The sequence below is a fragment of the Tympanuchus pallidicinctus genome, unplaced genomic scaffold (genome assembly GCF_026119805.1).
Source record: "Tympanuchus pallidicinctus isolate F22 unplaced genomic scaffold, pur_lepc_1.0 scaffold2, whole genome shotgun sequence".
NCBI classification, from domain to species: Eukaryota; Metazoa; Chordata; class Aves; order Galliformes; family Phasianidae; genus Tympanuchus; species Tympanuchus pallidicinctus.
The window spans coordinates 1,402,634-1,422,540 of NW_026294721.1; the positions used below are offsets into that span (position 1 = coordinate 1,402,634).

The 19,907-nt window shown below is 45.6% G+C and overlaps 1 protein-coding gene across 1 annotated transcript in view; it reads left to right on the forward strand.

Moving 5' to 3' along the window:
* The first annotated feature begins 15,336 nt into the window (after nucleotides 1-15,336).
* Nucleotides 15,337-19,907, forward strand: part of GFRA4 (GDNF family receptor alpha 4) — a 70,175-nt gene continuing 65,604 nt past the window's right edge. Inside the window, exon 1 of the mRNA XM_052681852.1 lies at nucleotides 15,337-15,863. Coding sequence (XP_052537812.1) covers nucleotides 15,824-15,863 — 40 coding nt within the window. The 5' untranslated portion in view covers nucleotides 15,337-15,823. The remainder of the gene's footprint in view (nucleotides 15,864-19,907) is intronic.

A 19,907-nucleotide genomic window follows, 5' to 3' on the forward strand; every position in this document is an offset into this window, starting at 1 on the left:
GACCCTCCCACATCTTTTCCCTTACCAGATCTGTTGGTTATATCAAGTGTATAACTACCTTTAAAAGTCTGAATTTGAATGTCTGAGGATGGGGTAATTTCAACTCACTTCTCCCAACTGTTTTCTAACCCAAAGAAACTGATCAGCTTGGATCCCACAGCATATTTCTCCACGACAAGGGCCAAGAGATGAAGAGTGACACCAAAACTGGCCACTGCTCTACCCCTGCAGCATATGGGACCAGTGGGTTACTTCTTTGCACCCCTCAGGTCATTCTCCTGGAGGTTTCCTTGCCCCATTAGGATGCTCCTTAGCACAGGGAAGGGTTGGGACTGCAACTAAGCATATCTGAATGCAACACCATGACTCATGTCTACAAGACTCAGCTTACTTTCCAGGGAGCCCAAATTCACCTCCTGTAGCTGCATGTACTGTTAGCAAAGCCTTTTCATGTGCAGATTAATATCCAACATTTCTGCAGGATGCAAACACAGTTAATCCCACAGGTAGGCTGTGGGCTGTGGGATGGAGTGGCTGGATTCTTCCCCACCCTTGCACACTACTCCATGACACTGACTCCATCCACTAAATGCATTTCTAGAAATTGCCCTGGCCCCAGGATTAGATGAAAGGAGAGCAGCCATAGGAGAGCCTGAACCTCCTTCACCAGCAACCTGAAAGGAATGGTGCATTTGCAGATGCAACTCTCCATTATTCAGGCCTGAAAGACAGAAAATAGGGCACATTATGATATCAAAACCCAGCCTTTAAAATCACTGGCTTTGTAGTCTGCAATTGAAAACATATATCTGCCCAGGTTAGGATGGAGAAGTTTCTTTATCCAGAGAAAGCCCTCCCTCCTCAGAGCTGCACGGGGTGCATCTTGCTGCCCATGGCTATAAATCAGAAGGTAGAACAAGACAGGGACAAACAGCTCTGAGCATCACAAGTGTGTACTTTTATAACAGACTCACGGTCCTTCAGGATTGATTCATTACAGATAGGATTGGGTTTGATTTACCTACATCATAGAATCATATCATAGAATCATAGAATCAACCCACCATAGAATCAACTCTTCATAGAAAGGTTTGGGTTGGAAGGGACCTTAAAGAACACTGAGTTCCAACTCGCAGTCAGAATCTCTTTTTGTTCCCTCCCAATGTCTCCAGCCATTCGCCTACCACATATTTTGAGTTTCAACATTGTCTTCCTTGTTTACCCAAAGAAGACAAACTGCCAAGAGTGCCTCTGAGATGCTGGGGCAAGATAGAGTAATGCCAGATAGAGGAGTCCTGGCAAAGAGGCACCTCACTGTCAGTTGGCTTACCATCCACAGAGACTGCCAACGTCTGTCTATTTGCAAACATCTGTAGGTGCTGACAACAACGAAATAGGAAGGGAATATCTCTGATGAAGCCTGGGAAACACATGGATTTGAGAACAACAAGACCGTTGTACAGAGTACACGTTTGTCCTCTTTCAAGAGCAAGTTTCATGAGCTTCTTACCTTCCAATAATTCTTAGCCCCCAGACATTCCTCCCCTTTTTATGAATTTTTATGATAGGGGAAACTGAGGCATATCTTATGGCAGGGGTCGGAACTAGGTGAACCCAAAGCCATTCTATGATTCTAGGTTGTGGCAGCAAAAGTGGTGGCTCCAAGGATATTAAATGTGGGGTGGTGAAGCTCTGTGCATGCTTTGAAAGTTAGAAAATGTGCTCCCCTGGATGTCACACTGCTTTCCCTCCACACTGGGAGGGAGAATATTGGCTGCAGATATCCTGCTGGCAGCAGCTGTATGGGGAAAAGGAAAAGGAGGAAGATTAAAGGACGAAAACAAAGCTCATCTCTTGTGGCACCTTTTACTCAACCATTTCCCATTACAAGGTCTCAGCCATACATTAAGGAAGCTTTTAGGAGCAGTCCTTTTCTGCCTGATGAGTGAAACCAGATGCCAAAACCCCAGAAGCGGCAGCAGCAGTAAAATAAACCCAGCCAGCAGATTCACCTCCTGAACCTGGCAGCAGCATGAGGCCACCTTAGCAAAGTCATCGTGGGACCATCCATCATCCCACAAAATTGCTGCTGCTCTAATTAAAGAGAGACTGTAACGATTTGGATTTATTTATCAAATATTGGAAAGCCAAGGCACTCACTTACTGCCAAAGTGATTAAAGGCTTCGTTGCTATTCACAAGCAGGAGTTGCACTCAATAAGCATCTATGATGGATGATAGAAGGTTGTTTCTCCTCAGGAGTTAAGGGGCCCAATCCTGGATGGACTGAGGCATGGATGGGCTTTTGCTCTGGTAGCCCTTTATGTTACTAGTTCATCTGTAGACCCAACATCTTATGGGAAGGGATTCCACTTCCCACCTTGCACTGATGTGAAACAGATCCTACATTTGTCCTTTCATGTGAAAGAAGTGTTTCAGAGTCGTTTTTTTTTCACTACCTTGTCCTGTTAAAACCTATATTCTCTCAATCCTTTCTACTGTTGCTGCAGCTTTGGCAGCAAGTGTCTCAAAACCAGAAACCTGAATGAAGTTTTGGGCAATCCCAGTGCAAATTCACACCTCTGGGTTTGGGGAGTGGGCAACAATCTCCTTCCAATAGCTCTCCTTTCCTGGCAAACCAGCTATTTACTTTCTGGTTTGTGAAGGTTCTGTGTCAGAGATGAAATCGTAAGCTTAAAAATGAGAAACGTTGGTTGTTTTTTCCTTTTTACTGGGAAAAAAAATGACTGTGGAAAAAGCGTTCATGTTTCATCATCAGAACAGGAAGCATCCTTCACTGCTCAGTGGCAACCCCTGTCAGCTTTCAGCAAATCTTTTGACTTGTGGAGGGGATTTCATACTTCCAACCATGTCACGAGAAGCCATTATTTCCCCCTCCTGTGATTCCACTCCCCAATCACAAACACTTTCCTGGCATCCTCCCCCAGAACCTCCTGCACACCACCTCTTTCTCCATCCCAATTCTCATTTTTCCTTCCCTGCTTGCATTTTTCCTCTTGCCTTTTTATTTTTGCTGCCAGGAGGGAGTTTGGGCAGCTCTTTTCCAGCTTTTTCTTTCTTTTCTTTTTTTCCTTTTTGGCAAAAATACAATGCTGGTTCATCGGGGATAAGTCAGAGGAACATTTCCATTTCACTGTGAGGGACTGAAAGTAACCGAGTGCCAATGCCCTTGAAGCCATGTGCCTCCCTCTGATTTAATATCGAGCCTTTATGTGAGTTAAGGACAAATACCTTGCCTTGCAGAACCACTCCCTGTGACAGCCTCTCTAATTAGTTGTTATTAACAGTGATAACAGAGCTATCAGATTTAATAGGCAGCAGATTATGGCAATTACAGTGAACTCAGCAGGTATGTGAAGTTGGAGGTTTGGCTGTGGGGACAAACGGGCACGTTTGTCAGGCAGGTCATGCAGGGCAGAGCTGCTGCACGGAAAGGCAGGAGTGGGATTGTGGCCGGGAAGAAATGATGGTCAGCCCTGCTGGGGGATGAGGGAGGGTAGGTGTCATAAACGTATAGGAAACCAGGCAAACTGGAAAGTGCAGGCTTGGAAAAGTAAATATTGAATGAAATAAAAATCTGGACTCATTCGGACTTCTGCTTTTCTTCCATCCTCCCTTTCTTCCTCTCCTTGTATACTCTTTTATTCCTTCCTGTTGCCTTCCTCCTCTCCTCTCCTCTCCTCTCCTCTCCTCTCCTCTCCTCTCCTCTCCTCTCCTCTCCTCTCCTCTCCTCTCCTGCCTTTGCTTTTCTTTTTTTCTTTTCTTCCTTTTTCTTCTTTCTCTTCCTTTTTTCTTCTTCCTTTCCTTCCTTCCTTCCTTCCTTCCTTCCTTCCTTCCTTCCTTCCTTCCTTCCTTCCTTCCTTCCTTCCTTCCTTCCTTCCTTCCTTCCTTCCTTCCTTCCTTCCTTCCTTCCTTCCTTCCTTCCTTCCTTCCTTCCTTCCTTCCTTCCTTTCTCTCTTTCTCTCTTTCTCTCATTCTATTTCTCTTCCTTTCCCCTTTCCTTCCTCCCTTTCTTCTTTCTTCTCATCTTTCTCCCTTTCACTCTCTCATTTCTATTTCTTTCTTTTATTTCTCTGCTTTCTCCCTTCGTATCTTTCTCACTTCTTCACTTTTCCAGCTCGTCTTTTTTCTTTCATTCTTTCATTCATTCTTTTCTTTCACTCTTCTCTTTCTTTTTCTCTCACACTTTTGCTATCCCTTTCACTATGTGCTCCTCACTGTTCACCTTCTCCAGGAGAAGATGAGCAGGGAAAAAGAAAGATGAGAAAATTAGACAAAACATTAGCATCTTATTATTTCGCTTAGTCCCTGCCTGAACTATTTCCTATGTGTGTGAGCTGTTTTCAGTCATGGTTGCAAATAGCAAAGCCAGTGCTTTTTGCAGGGTGCTGCAAAGGGCTGAATCCTTTTGTAGAAGGTGGAGAGAAGCAGTCTGAGGCCCAAGAACCACCTGGATGGAGGGATGGTGGTGTGGGAGGAATCCCAGTGGTCTCCTCACAATCATTTTGGCAGGTCCACCTGCCTAGCCCTGCCTAATTAAGCAGAAATGGGGGAATTCTTCTGAGGACCACCCCGTCCCAGCACATCACGTTCTCAGCCCCTCAGAGCAGCTGAGGCATTTCCTCCTGTATGCACTTTTCACATCTCCATGCTGAATTTCTACTCATTAAATCAGAAACAAACACGACACACGGTCTCAGCTGCCCATCGCTCTTCAGCAATGCATTTACCAGCCCTGGTTGCAGTGTTTTCCCCATTATCACCAAAGCTGATGAAGACATCCTTCTCTGGTTTCTGTAACACAAATCCTCATCCCTTATCCTTCCTTCTGTCTCATTCACCCTACAAGCAAACTGCTTCCATGGAAAGATGATACACAACATGAAGTCATGCTCACATGGACAGGTGCTGGGGCCTGCTCCTCTGCTCCCAGCAGTAGAACTGAGGGACCGATCCTCTCCTCCCCAGAGCTAAGGCCCCATGGCCTTTGAAATGCTCTGGGGAAGGTGGTTGGTCCCATGACCTATTGAGCACGTTGGGGAAGGTGGTTGGCACAAGACATGGGGGAAAGGCAAGAGGCAGAGGCAAGGCAGGTGTGCATCACTCCATGCTTCTATTTTGCACTTGCTTTCTTAATCATATTCCAGGAGTTTCCAGAGACCACCACTGAGATCAAAGACTTTGCAGCTGTGCAGCTGGATAAATAGGTAGAACCTACTCCAGAGAAATACTGATTGGAGAGTCAGAAGGGATAAGGGTAGGGGAGCTGCAGAGACACACTGTCTTGCCCTGGATCCGTTGTCTGGGTTACAGACAGGAGTACATCTCCCATGTCTTCTGAATCCTCCCCCTTATCCCATCATCTCCCCTGAGGCATAAAAAACTTTTAACGACAAACAAGGGGTGGTTAGAGAGAGTTTTACAAGGTGTGCTATGGAGAAAACCGTATCTATTGCATCATATCCATTGCACACACCTCCCATGAGAAGCTGGATGGCTTGAATTGGCTGCTGTGCTGCAGATTGCTGCGGCCGTGGGAGCTGAAGTGTCAGACTGTGCTATAAAGAGTGTATCAGCTGCTAACACAGTCCCACAGAGTGTGATGGAGCTGTGCTGAACAGGTGACATCCCCAGACCCGAAATGGGTTGTAAAGTGAGGTGTTAGAAAGTGCAGACCTCCCAAAGATGATTTTATGCAGCGCTGTGCTGGTTTGTGTTACAGCACATTTCTGCAAGGATTTTATGGTCTTCCATGTAAATTTATGGAGTCCTTTTTCTGCTCCTGTCTCTCTCCCAGCTGAAATCCCAAAACTTGGCTGACACTTGCCCACTTGCCATGGGTTGGGTAACTCAAGCTCTGAGGAAGCATCTGTTTGGTATATAGTGCAGAGTTAATATCTAAGATTTTAGTTCAAAGCAGATAGAATAAAGAAGGTGCAAATGCTGATAAATTATCCTTGATTTTATTTTTTTTTTCCTCACAAAGCGGGGAAAAAATGGCACAGACTCAATTTCTGTAACGTTCTATTTTCATCTGTAAGAAGAAGAATTTTCAAGTCTAGGTGCCAAAAGCAGGAAAATTAAATCTGTATTTAGATAGTTAAATAAGAGGTTCAATTTTCAAAGACAGCAATACCCTGCATCTCTAATTGCCACTAGAAGAGAGTGGGATCTTGCTTTACTTTTAAAAGAGTGATTTCCAAAAAGGAAACTGTCAGGGAATGAGGGGCAGAAGTCCATTGAAAGCTCAGTGTTCTCAAGCTTGTTCCTCCACTTAGTATCATAGTGTGAGATCTTGGCTCCAGGCAGATCTCTTTATTACCAATCTTAACTCACCCTCTGAAAGCAATTCGTATCAGCACATAGTGGACCAACTCCATTTATCATTCTGTCCAAACTAGAATGCACAGTGCACAACATTGGACACCACAGGAAAGCTGCAGTGTCTGCATGGGGATGGGGTTGTGTCAGCCAAAACAGTGCATCCCAATGGGAAGAACTCATGGCAGATGCTCCCAGATCTCAGCAAGAATCTCATGAGATATGCAGGGTTGTCTAAGGCTAAGAACTTTCCATCACTTCCCCCAGACGCCATGACCCAAGAGAGAACTCATTGGCATTGATGGAAGATAGCTTTTAGATAACTCTGAGATACTCTTAGATAACTTCATTTGTAGTGAAGTTGCTATCAATGTCCAAAAATAAAATACAAACCAAAATTCAGAAGGAAAATGGAGATATGTCACGGACCACTCAAAAACAGCCCGGCGGTGGAATGAAGTCCAACACTGGTTTTGGATTCCAAGGGCTTACCATTAGCTTTGAGGTCATTTAATCAGCCCTATGGTTTACTGAAAGGAAAAATAATTTGAAAAATAAATGCACAAAATTTCCAAGAGAGATCTCGGCCACAAAGAATAAGATTCTTTGCCCCAGGCCATGCTTTCTGCTGTGTTTGTGCTAATGCCAACCATGAGAGGAGGGCCTCAAAATGTACACAATATTGTGCAAACACTGAATGAGATAAATTCCTTTCTTGGAAAAGCCAGGCAGCTGGATCAAGTGCACCAAATCCACTCTGTAGCGTAAAAGTTGTTCAGGCAGCCATTATTTGTAGAAGAATTTCCCCTCACTGCAAGAAAGACATTGAGGCCCTGAAATGTGTTCAAAGGAGGGCAACAAAGCTGGTGAGGGGTCTGGAACACAGGCCATATGAGGAGAGGCTGAAGGAGCTGGGAATGCTCTCTATAACTTCCTGAAGGGAGGTTGTGGTGAGCTGGGGGTCGGCCTCTTCTCTCGTGTCATTAGTGATAGGACCAGGGGGAATGGCTTCAAGCTACGGCAGGGGAGATTCAGGCTGGACATGAGGAAGTATTACTTTTCAGAAAGGGTGGTCAGGCACTGGAATGGATGCCCAGGGAGGTGGTGGAGTCACCGAGCCTGGGGGTGTTCAAGGAAAGGCTGGATGTTGTGCTGAGGGACATGGTTTAGTGGGAGCCATTGGGAATAGGTGAACGGTTGGACTGGATGATCTTTTAGGTCTTTTCCAGCCTTGGTGATTCTATGATTTTATGATTCTACGATTCTATGAGCAAGTGAACAGGCTGCCCAGGGAGGTGGTGGAGTCACCAACCCTGGAAGTGGTCAAGAACCATAAAGATGTGGCACTGAGGGTCATGGTCAATGGGCAATGGTGGATGGTTGGATTAGATGATCTCCTCTCCAACCTTACTGACTCTATGATTCTAAGAACTTGCTGGCATATAACATTTTTCACAGAATCATGTTTTTTCCATAGTGTATGCTAGCTTTAATGATGAACCAGCTGAGGGTGTTTGCCTTCAAAGATCCTCTTGTGTTACACAAGTCAGTGAGCACAGCTAAATTATAAAACATGGTCACCTTGATTATGCAGTAGGACACAGGTTTCTCTCTTTGCTATTAGAAAAAAAAGCTTCAGAAATGAAAACAATATCACCGTGTTATTAAGGAAACGAGGAGGGAAGGATGCATTTCAGCAATAAAAATGTCAATCTCCTGTTTATTTAAAAAAAAAAAACACTAAAACAATGAGCTACAAAACTGGAAATCTCGAAAACTCCTTTGATAAATGTCACTATTTTTAAATTAGGACAAAGGAATTAGAAAAATGGAGGCTTATGTTTAATTCACTTGAAAGCAAATTAAAGGGTTCGGCTTATGGATGAAAGAGAAAATTAGGTTATTTTTTCCCCGAGAGTTACCAAGGCTACTGCAGACCAGAGAAAGCCACAGTTCAGCACACAGCTCCGTGAACTGCTATTATTGACAGGGCTGTTTGCACATCTTAAGTGGATTTAGAAGTGGCTCCATCTCGGGAGTCGGAAGCTGGACCAGACACTGTGTCACATCCTGCCATGGACAGCACTTGGTTGGGTTCACTTAATCCAGGGATCTTTTTTTCCCCCCAAATACATTCACTCCTCCCCCATACTTTGTAAGGCAGGTGCTGGTTGGATTAATGCGAAGCTCCCGGCAGCAGGATGTTTGCTTTTGAGATACTTTCTCCTACATTAGTGAAGCCAACTCTTGTGCTGTGGTTTCACCTGGTCTGAATGATGGGATTTAGCCAAGTACCCAGAAATGGAGCCCCTTGGTCTGTGTGTATCAATGTCCATTACGCTTTTTTACTGCCAAGGCTCAAGCTGGGAATGATTTCCAACAAAGAAATGGCTGAGAACAAATGCCCCATTTATGGGAACCCTTGCTTTCATATTCATGACTTCCCATTTCGTACTCTTTTGTTGTGTTTTTGCTCGTCAATGGGGTCTTCTTGCTATTCAGTTCCTCCCCACTGATGTCTCTCAGCTTTTTTTCAACCAACTGACTTCATTAGCACTTCATTTCTACCTTGGGGGCCAAAATCGTTATTGCAAACCTTAAACAAATCAATAGTAAGGAAGACCCAAGAGAAACTCCACTAATAGACGTGCTCCCCTTCCAGCACTGTTCAATATCACTTCCCATTAGCCACATTCTTCCTTGTCTCACAGTTCCCTCATCAAACTCTATCTTATCCTAAGGAACTAACAAGGTTACTCCATGGCACCTCATCAATTTCTCATTTCTCTGTCTTCCCAAAAAGGAGATTATTCACATGCCTACTTTTCATACTAAACTTTATTTCATCCAAGAAAATATCAGGTTCACATGCTAGGATCTCTTAGTTGTTCCCCGTGTCTTTAGTGCCTCTAAGTTGTAGCAAAGTGCAGCGAAGCTCTGAGCAGAAACAAGCAGCTCTATCGTATTTTAGATTTCCTCTCTCTTTCAGATACAAACCCTGTTTTCTGCTCCCCAGCCCAGAAGCTGCACCTTGACTCAATAGTGTTGACTCCTTACTTCTAAATCCAAAGTTGTGCATGATGGCCCTCGTATCCTAGAATCATTAAGGTTGGAAAAGACCTCTAAGGTCACCAAGCCCAACCCACCCCACCATGCCCACTGCCCACATTCCTCTGTGACACATCTCCAGGTGTTGTGGAACACATCAAGGGATGGTGACTCCACCATTCTCTGGGCAGCTGTGCCAGTGCCTGACTGCTCTTTTGGAGAAGAAATGATTTGTAACATCCAACCTTAACCTCCCCGGGCACAACTGATGGTCATTATCTCTCATCCTATATGATCAGGTAGATCATCTTGTAGATGTGTTGATGAAGAGTTGTTCTGATTTGAGCACTTTTTGGATTAGAGCTTCTCTGTAGTTCTCATTTCTGAATTCCCATACATTTCCATGACATTCTTGGCTTTTACCATCCTATTCTTCTTAACTGAATAAAGATAAAATACTTTCTTTGTTCCCCCAATACATTTTACCTACATTATGACAAAACGCATATATGGAGATCAACCATAATCATCATCTCTCATTTCACTGTATATTCCCTGCCTGGATTCTTCTGGGTTTTCATTTCAAAGTATCCCATGACTGAATATATTATGGTTGGACTTGATGACCTGAAAGGTCTTTTCTAAACATAGTGATTCTATATGAGGAATACAGGAGGACTGGGGTTCCTATCACTCTTCGTAACGTTCAGATGCCCTTTTCCTTTGGTTCACTTGAAGACAATTGCAAAGTGTGGCAGATTAATCCAGATGTATCTCACCCAAGGGCTGGTTGCACTCTAGTGGTCATAGGAAAGGAGCATACCATGAGGAGATTTGCTCTGTTTATTAATGATGTAATTCTGCAAGTCAGTGTGGTCCTCCAGCTGATTCATCTGAGAGTACAGGCTTTTTAGGATCTCAACACAGGAGCTCAGGTCCAGATTCTCAGCAGGTTTTGCAAAATGCACAAGGATTCCCAAACCCTTGCAGTTCCCTGTAAAGCAGCACTTGCTTGCAATGAGTTTAAACACCCTACAGGTGCTGAGACACTCTGGAGTCTTTAGATAAACGCTCCTGGAGTGTCCTTCTGAGAAACTGTTATTGCTGTTGTTATTATTTCTAGTTCTTAAATGGTAGCAATTAAGTTTCCTACTGTCCTCTCAGATCATTTTAACAGATGTGTGTGACTCTCCCAGAGGGTCAGCAGTCAGAGAACCCCAAATTAACTCATTCAAACAATAGAAAGGAGGTGGAAGAACACTCGAACACTTCCAAAACTGAAAAAAAAAAAAGCAGATTTAAAATTCACTGCCCTTACATGCTCATAAAACCCTGATAGCCAAGACCCACCTCCTGCCCTGCAGAGACAATACCTGATTAAAGAGGGAACACAGATACTGCCCTAGCATAGCAAACAAGGATGAATATGAGAGCAGCTTGGCCAGATCAGGAAAAATTTAATCTGTTTCTGATGACAGCCAGGCTGAGGTCATTCCATCTACAGAAGCTTTTCCATAGGCTGTGGGGTGACCTCATTGCAGCCTTCAGTACCTAAAGGGAGCCTACAAACAGGAGGGGAGTCAACTCTGTGAAAGGGTAGATAACAGCAGGACAAGGGGAAATGGTTTGAAGTTGAGGGAGGGAAGATTGAGGTTGGATGTGAGGGGGAAGTTCTTGACAGAGAGAGTGGTGAGGTGCTGGAACAGCTGCCCAGAGAGGCTGTGGATGCCCTATCCCTAGAGCTGTTCAAGGTCAGGTTGTTTGGGGCCCTGGTGTGGTATTAAATGTAGAGGTTGGTGGCTGTGCATGCAGGAGAGAGGTTGGAACTTGATGATCCTTGAGGTCCCTTCCAGCCCAAGCCATTCTATGATCCTATTATGATCCACATCTTGGATTGTATGGTATAGATGAAACGTGTGAGAACAACCTTACCCCCAACTGCAAGTGGAAATGGTTTATGAGAGATGTTATTCAGGAAAGGTCTAAAAGCTTCAGAATCCTACTGACAAGCATGCTATCTACATCACTGAAATCTGCTGCTTCTCTATGGCTCTGGCTGGCTTCTCTTGTCTCTGTGATTGGTAATCACTTAAGAATCCTACAGCTGTATGAATGCACGGAGGGGTATCAGCTGATACCAATAAAGTCAGCTCATCAGCAAGCCAATTTGAAGCCAGATGAAGGAATTTTGTAGAGCTGACCTGAAAGTGTGATGTTTTTTGTTTGGAGATTGGCCTATCTGTGTCAAAATTTCACCTCTTTCCAAAAGCTCCCAAGCAGTGAGGTCTAGGGGTGTTTGAGGCAGGAAATATTCTCCTCTCTCCTGGTTCTGTAGGCCAAGGTAGTGCTTGGGGTTTAATGTAGAGCTGCTGCCTAGTTCATCTTCTTCAGTTTCCAATATTCCCTGATTCACATTTCTAGACAGTTTTCTTCTTATTCTAAACAAAGATGGGTGGATGGAAGGATAGGGGATGGGAGGTTTGATGGATGGGAGGAAGGGGGGATGGAAAGATGCATGCATGCATTCATGTATGCATGTCCTGTGGTGATCCTGCCTATTTTCACATTTACTTGAATTGCATGGCTTGTTTAATATGTCTGTTTTCATTTCTCCATTCATAAAAAGAGACAATAGCAGTTCCACTGCCTTGTTTTTATGGCTACTTTTTGGATGATCTATGATCAAGGGAATGTGCAGAGCACAGAAGTGGCTTCCACAGTGATCTTACTCCAGGAAGACAGAAAAAAAAATGGTGTTCCAGTTTCCAGTGTAACCAGTTTTGCTTTTATAAGTGCATTTCTATTAATCAGCATATTTTGTGTGCTTTCCCTGCCCAGCAATTTCTCCATGGACTACCCAAACAATTCTTTCTTTCATTGGCATTGCTAAACCTCTCATCCGGAGCTCTGGGGAGAGGCTCTTTGGGATAGATCTAACACGAGCAACAATGGCATTATTTAGACCTGACTGATCAATACCTTGATTCCTTCGTAAGGAAAGGTAGCAGGTAATTTTAGGAGGGGTGTGTAGTGCGTGTGTTTGTGCATGGAAGGAGTGTTTTAATTAACTGCTCATCTCAGCATCCACCCAGAGATTAAGAGGAAGCCCAGATCTGATAAATAAGGCAGCAAGGAACAATGATCCCTCTCTCTTCATAGTATTTGTGGCATGTCTCTTCTGGGTGGTTTTTCCAGTGTTTGAGTCTCCCCCACATGCAGTAATCGCAGAAAAGGCAGGAAATGCCTCTGTATTGGGTTGAATGGTAGGGGTTGCCTATGTTTGGACTTTCCCCTTTTCCCAAAAACCCTACTATTTTTTTCTTTTTTCCTGCAAACTTAGGAAGAAATGTCGCTTTCATAGCACTAATTCCTTGGAAGCTTCCCATTCGTTCAGGCAGGAGAGGTTGGAGTTGGTTCATAGCCTGAGAGGGAACTGCAAGGGTTATGATCCTTGATTAGACTCATAGAAAGGCTTGGGTTGGAAATGATCTTCAAGCTCCTACTCTGTCTCCAGCTGTGCAAATGGAGGAGGTATTGGCAACAGAGATGTGGCCCTGAGGGACATGGTTAGTGGGGATGGGTTGATGGTTAAACTTGAAGATCTTAGTGGTCTTTTCAACTTCAGTGATTCTCTGATTCTACAAAGATGTTGATGTACCTTCTCTGATTTGACCTCAAGCATAGCAAGGGGACGAGATGTGGTGTCTTCACATCCATGCTCTCAGCATTGGTGAGATCCCTTCATTAATGAGTGGCCTTATAGGGCTCGGGTCACTTTCTTTGGTCCAGCAGCATCAGGTAGAACCACAAGATCATTAAGGTTGGGAAAAAAACATTAAAATCATGGATGCCCCATCCCTGGAGGCATTCAAGGCCAGGCTGGATGTGGTTCTGGGCAGCCTGGTCTGCTGGTTGGTGACCCTGCACACAGCAGGGGGTTGAAACCAGATGATCATTGTGGTCCTTTTCAACCCAGGCCATTCTATGATTCCATGATCATCCTTCTAGTCCAACCTCCAACATAGGACCTCATTCTTGAGGAGATGGCAGACACATTAAAAGGAAAATATTCTTTTATTTGTCATCGTAACACAAAGGATAACATATGTTCTAGTGACATTTATTTCATTGGTCAAATAGCTATGTCAAGAATAGCATGATAAAAAAGAATCTGCAAAATAATTAGAAATAATAATAAGCAGAAAAATGCAATTATTTCCCAAGTCTCCCAGTTAGACGTTTCAATTGCATCTCATTGCAATTCCATTTTGAAATCCGCTTAAGCATAATCATACTCTCTTTAAAGAAGTAAAAAAAAACAAAAACAACAAACAACACAACAACAGAACAGCTCAAGAGTAATGCTTTTTCCCTCCAAATGAGGCTTTATTAACACTTTATTTTTCCCCACTGAGTAACTCGGAAAAAGCTCGTTTTAGATGTGAAATACAGTTATTAAAGACATTCATTTATTTACAGCTTTCCCATTCTGACAGGGAACTAAAAGCTCACTAATTGAGCATCTCGAGACTGGAACACGGTAGATACTTTCAGAGGAGAGGAGGGTCAGGGAGCACCCCTTTCTTTTTGATCTGCCAGGGGAAATAAAATAGAGAAAATGTATTTTCTCAGCCTGCTTATGCTCTGTGCCTAAGTCCTACAGATGTGGCTTTATGAATTATTTCCCTTCTCTTTTTCTCACAAAAAAAAATTAAGTAGTGCCGTTCCTCTGCTTTTCCAGGAGGGTTTGCTGGAGGATTAATGAGGTGATGCCACGAGGAAGTCAAGTTAAGAACCCTGAACAGCTCCAGCAAAAAATAATAAATAATAATCCAAGAGCTTTTAAACATCTGTTTAGCCAAAATATCTGATCCAGCACTTGAGAAAATCTCTTGCTGCAAGTGTTCAAAAGCAAATTCCTGAGCTTTCAGGGAGGAAAAAGTGAGTGGTGCTTCTCTCCGTCCTCAGAAGATCCTCTGTGTTGGGAAGAGGGAGAGGAAACGAAGGAAAGAATGAGGGAGGGAAGAAGGGAGCAGGAGAGGAGTGGAAAGGGAGAAGTGAAGGAAAAGAAAGGGAAGAAATGGGGAAAGGAAAGGGCAAAGGAAAGAGGAAGGGAAAGGAAAGAAAGGAAAGGACTTTTGAAGCTTTAGGGCTGGAGGAAGAACAGGGGTAGCTGTATTTTAAAGGGTACTGAGTCTTCTTACTCTAACGGTCAGTTAATTACTGAGCGAACCTGAAGACATCACTTTATGTTCTGTGTCTCAGCTACTCCATGCATGAAATGGAGGTAGAGGAAAATGATGCTCACTCGTCATCATAATGATTAAGAGGTGGCTCGAGGAGCCAGGCTCTGCTGCTTGGCTTCCTACAGGAGAGTCTTATGCTGGGACATGGGGATGATAGGTGGGAGAGGCTGAGGACATGGGAGAAGCATAAGGGAAAGGTGGTGAGGGACATTTTGGTGGGGCTGTATGGGCTCAGGGCAGCACGGGGATTTGGGTGGAGGTTTATAGATTTATGGAGGTGGGAGAACATAATCTGAATTTACAGAGAGGGTTTGGGGAGGAGGTTTAGAGGATCTTATTCTAGGGGATTGCTTGAAGGAGGGTGTAGGGTTTGGCCGGAGACTTCAGGGCTCCAGCGTCAAGCAGCCAAGACCAGAATGCAGGTCACAAACGGAAAAAGCTGGTGTTGGTGCTAAGATGGGGGCTCGGGGACGCCGGGATCCCCAAAAAGGGCAGCAGGGAGGGGAGAAAGCACACCTAGGGCTGAAGGAATTAAATACCTTGGGATGCCGAGGGGCTTTTCTGAGACACAGATCCACCAGGCTGGGGGAAAAACCCCCCAGGACCACAAAGCAGGGGCCAGGGAGGCGGGGAGGAGCGGGGCCGGGCCGCCAAGCCCCTCCCCACGGGGCCGGGGCCGCGGTAGAGGCGGGGGCAGCGGCGGAGGGAGAGCGAGGAAGGCGGCGAAGGGCTGCCCCGGCTCTCCGGGTACGGGGTCGGGGCGATCCGAAGTTTATTGCTGAAAAGGGAGGGGGAAAAAAAAAGGGAAAAATACTAATAATTACAGAAGAGAATAAAATAAATACGGGAAGAATTGTAGATAGATACGGAGAGAGAGAGAAAAAAAAAAAAAAAAGAAAAAAAAAAAAAGAAAGGAAGAGCATCTCCTTGCAGTTGCCTCGGAGGGATGCGGCGGAGCGCGGCCGGCGGGACCCCCCGCTGCCCGGGCAACACCCGGGGCCGGAGCGGGGCTGAACCGTGAGTCCTCACCCCAGGAGGGCCGGACCGGGGCGGCGGGGACTCCTCCCGCCCTGCTCAACCTCCGCGCATCCTCCGGCGTCGCCGTGCCGAGCCGTGCCGAGCCGTGCCGGGCCGCTCGGTCCGAGCCGTGCCGAGTCGGTGTGAACCGAGCAGTGCCGAGCGGTTAGGATGAGGGGCATCCTCTACTTCTGCACGCTGATCCTCCTGGGTGAGTAACAACTTTCTGCCGGGGTTTGCTTGTCCGCCTCCGGGTATGGGTGATCTTTCCCCTCCCAGTACCCCGGGAGCATCAGCCCGCTTTCTGTTGTGCTCGCTCTGAAGCCAAGCGCTGGATCTTTGCTACTGTCACTCCGGATAGTTCTGTTTGCCGCGGGAATTGGCTAATTAGAGAAGAGAATGAACGCACTTCTCGCTGGGGAAGAGGAGCTTAGAGGGAGGTGTTGGGTGGGTGAGGATTTAGTACGGCGCCGGGTGGTGGAGGAGACGGAAAATGTCGGGGTTCGGTGCTGGAGGGTGATGGCAATGCGTGAGCCTCAGCCCCGCAACGTGTGGAGCTGTGCAGCGGGTCTTCCCGCAGGTCCTTCCCAAAACTGGGTGCCCTCAGGGCTTTTTGCACCGGCAGCTGCCTTCCTTTACTCCTATGCGAGCTATAAAACGGCTGGGAGATGCTGTCCCCCGTGGGATGCTGCTGTATCTGCTGCGATGCAGTCCGCTGCATCCGTGCTTGGAGCATCCCACTTATAACCCATATCTCTCCCATGTGCCATGCTTAGGGGTCCCCGAGTCCCCTGAGCAGTTTCCATGTGTCCGGCAGCGGGCAGCCACAGCTGGGAGCCGCACTGCTTTGGTTACAACCTCGACAGCTCCTCATAGGGTGTGTTTCCCCCTTGCTCCGTGCTTCGTTGAGATGGCAAACCCCAAAACGTGGGTTCGAATAAAGCAGGAAAGGCTGCAGAGAGGCAGGGGGTGGGATGTGCTGGTCCTCTTCGAGTGCCTGTTGGGAAGAAGGACTGGAAGTGGTTGGGCTATCCTGGTCGACCTGTATGTACCTTGAGCATCCCCGTTCTCATCCCACGTCCTGGGTGAAAACCACAGTAGGTTTTTGGTTTTGTTTTGTTTTTTTTTTTTTTGCTCAATGAAGATGGCTTTGTCAGAGCTCCAGTTGACTCCTCGTGCTCGCTTTCCCTGTCACTAGATGTCACCAGCAGCAACTCATGCAAGTCCCACCAGGCAGTGGGAGGTTTCGACTCCCAAGAGCAGCTGTCTCCAGCCCTGGAGTGGTTCACTCCGTGGGTTTGGGATGTGGACAGGACCCAGATTAGTTCAGCTCCTGATTGCAGGGACTGGAGCTGAGATAGGGAAGGTCTCAGGCTGCCACAGAGGTGGAGATCTCTCCTGTGAGGCTCGTGGAGCATCTGGGTGGGAGGTCAGGTCTCTGCATGACCCCTTTTCTATGTGGTTCAGATTGAGTGGGTAACTGATTGAGTGCCTGATTGACTGGCTGGTGGGCTGATTGATTTTCTCTAGAGAAAGCCGAGTTAGAGAAAAGAGCTTCTGCAAATGGCCAGCTTTCCATTGTCAGCAATGCAATTGGGATTAGTGGGCAGGATTTAAGGATTCGCCCATCATCTCACATCCAGACCAGAGCAAAACCATCAGATAGTATTCATCTTCTGATCTCAGGGACTCCAGAAGGACCTTTCAACCTCTGGACTAGTATTAGACTCTTGCAGGCTCAGTGCAATCTCAGCAGATGCCATCCCAAGCCCTCCATCTGCTCTATAGATGTTTCCTAGATGTTTGTGTTTTGGATGGACAAGAGCTGCTTGTTCAGATGTGGAGATATCTGTGATGGGGATCAGGACTGCTGAGGTTCTGGGCTGGTGGTGGAGCCTTTGCAGCTATAAGCACAGCACTATCCAGCTTTCAATATCCTGCAAACCGTGAGGGCTGCAGTGGGAATGCCTCCCTTTTTGTGTGTCCCCCCCCTGTTTTGGGATGATGCAGGGTGAAGGAGGCAGGGCTGGAAGCAAATAGGTTCTCTGGAGTGGGACCAGGCAGAATCTCCATCAGAGATGGAGATCTCCTGCTGTCACTTTGTACCCAGCTCCCCATTGGCACAAGCACGCAGGGGAAACCAGACAAAAGAAAAGAAAAAATAATGGAGTTGAAGAGATTTTTACTTTCTCAGCTACTTTTCATCTAGATCAGCTCCCTGATCTGTCTCACCAGCAGCAACGAGGATATCAGTACCAGCAGCAAGGAGAATGTAAGATCACATCACTGGGGACAGGGCCATGGTTTGTGGGCATTCACTGCTGACTCAGTGTCCCCTAATACTTGCTTGTATCTGTGGCAATGGTTGGAAATCCCACACGCAGAATACTGGTCAGATATATTCAGGTAACTGTGGAAGGTTTTATGAAGGGTGGTGAATCTAGTGGTTGGCAACCCTACATTTGGTAGGGGGGTTGGAACTCAATGATCTATAAGATCCTTTACAACCCAAACCATTCTACTGTGTATAGATATATATTCTATGATAAAACCCACCCTCCTGAAAGCATTAAATACAAAGAATGTCATTAATTTTGTGAAGATGTCAGACAATACCTCTGACCAGCTCCCAGAACATTGCCCATTCCTTATGCAGTAGTGGAACATTGGGATGGAGGGTGGGATCCCAAATGGCATCTGGGAAGTCTTCCTCTGACAACAGCTGAGTTTACCTGGGGAGTTTTATGGCTCAGGGTAGTTAGCATCATTCCTGGCCTATATTAACCACAGCCTCTTCACAGATGTGATCAAACACAAGGGATCATCTGGCGGATTTTCACCCGTTTTGAGAGCACACATCCCATGGGGAGAGCAAAAATCTCAACAAAAATGCATCTGTGTGCACAAGAGAGGGAAACAGTCCCTATATTAGTGCCTTTGTCAGCTCTGACAGGAGCAGTGCATTATTTGCATCAACAAGAATGTGATATTTATGCCTGTTTATTGGCACGGGGAAGAAACAAAACTTCTCTCTCCATGGTGCAAATTCCTCTGCAAGGAGATTGCCACACCCAGAACACATTCATTTGTTTTGCAGAGCTTTGGGCCCTAAAAAAAATAATTACTTCAGGGTCAAAATTAGTACTAGTTAAGTCTAATAATTAGTGTGAATTACTGTGTAATTCACACTAAAAGCAGTGCTTTATCTTGTTTGGGAGAAAGCAATGCCTTCTCTGCTCTCCTGGTAGTTTTCACAGAAGGTCATTATTGTGCCTGAAATTCTCTTCATCATTTCTGCTTGAGTTTTGTCACTTTCATAACTTTGCATTTGGTCATTTTTAAGCATGACTTTAATTGTGGGTGAAGCCAGTCACGTTTCAATGAAAAAACGTTGCAACCAAGACATCCGTGTTTTTTTTTTCCATTCAGTGGGCTTCATTTTCCTTTTGTTTTTTTTTTTTTAAAAAAAAGAAAATGGACCCCTTTTTTCTCAGCCCAAAGGTGGAAGAGAACAAATTCTAAGGGAGTTCTGCTAAAAAATAAAAATTAGAAGGGTACAGAATCATAAAATGATCAAGGTTGGAAAAGATCTCTAAGATCACAAAGTCCAACCCCAACCCATCACCACCATGACCACTAAATCATGTCCCTCGGTGCCACAAATATGCATTTCAAGGCACATTTCCTTGAAAGAAATAAAAAGAAAGCTTGTCCTTGTCAATCTTCAGTTCAGTCCTGTTCCAGTTTTTTTCCAAATACATCTGTCAAAATCCCCTTTGGTAATAACTTCTGACTTCAAGCCTGGCTGGGCTGATGCTGGGAGCTGTGTTGGTGAGTGAGGGAGCTGGGAAGCCATGCCCATCATTCTGTATGGACAGCATGCAACTCTTGTGGCTATCACAGCCTTAAAGGCTTAAATAGAGGTGTGCTGGGATTGGGCTCCCGTTGTAATCGTATTTGAAAGCCAAGGCTAGGAGGATAATATTGAAGAGGTGGATGGGAAGTGGAACCACAGGTGGGCATTGGGTCCTGGAGATGGACCAGGAGGAAACACATCTATGATGTCACTGTGGGTGATTGTGTCCCAGTGTGTTCACAAGCATCCATATGTGTCCAGGAGGAGTTGTGATGGTCAAGGTGATGTTGGCCTTGGACTCAGTACTGCTGTATGGAGAGCAGGATGGCTCTGCAGAAGGTGGAAACACCATTTCTCCTGGGTAAGGAGATCCTGGGATTGCCACAGGGAAGAGAAATG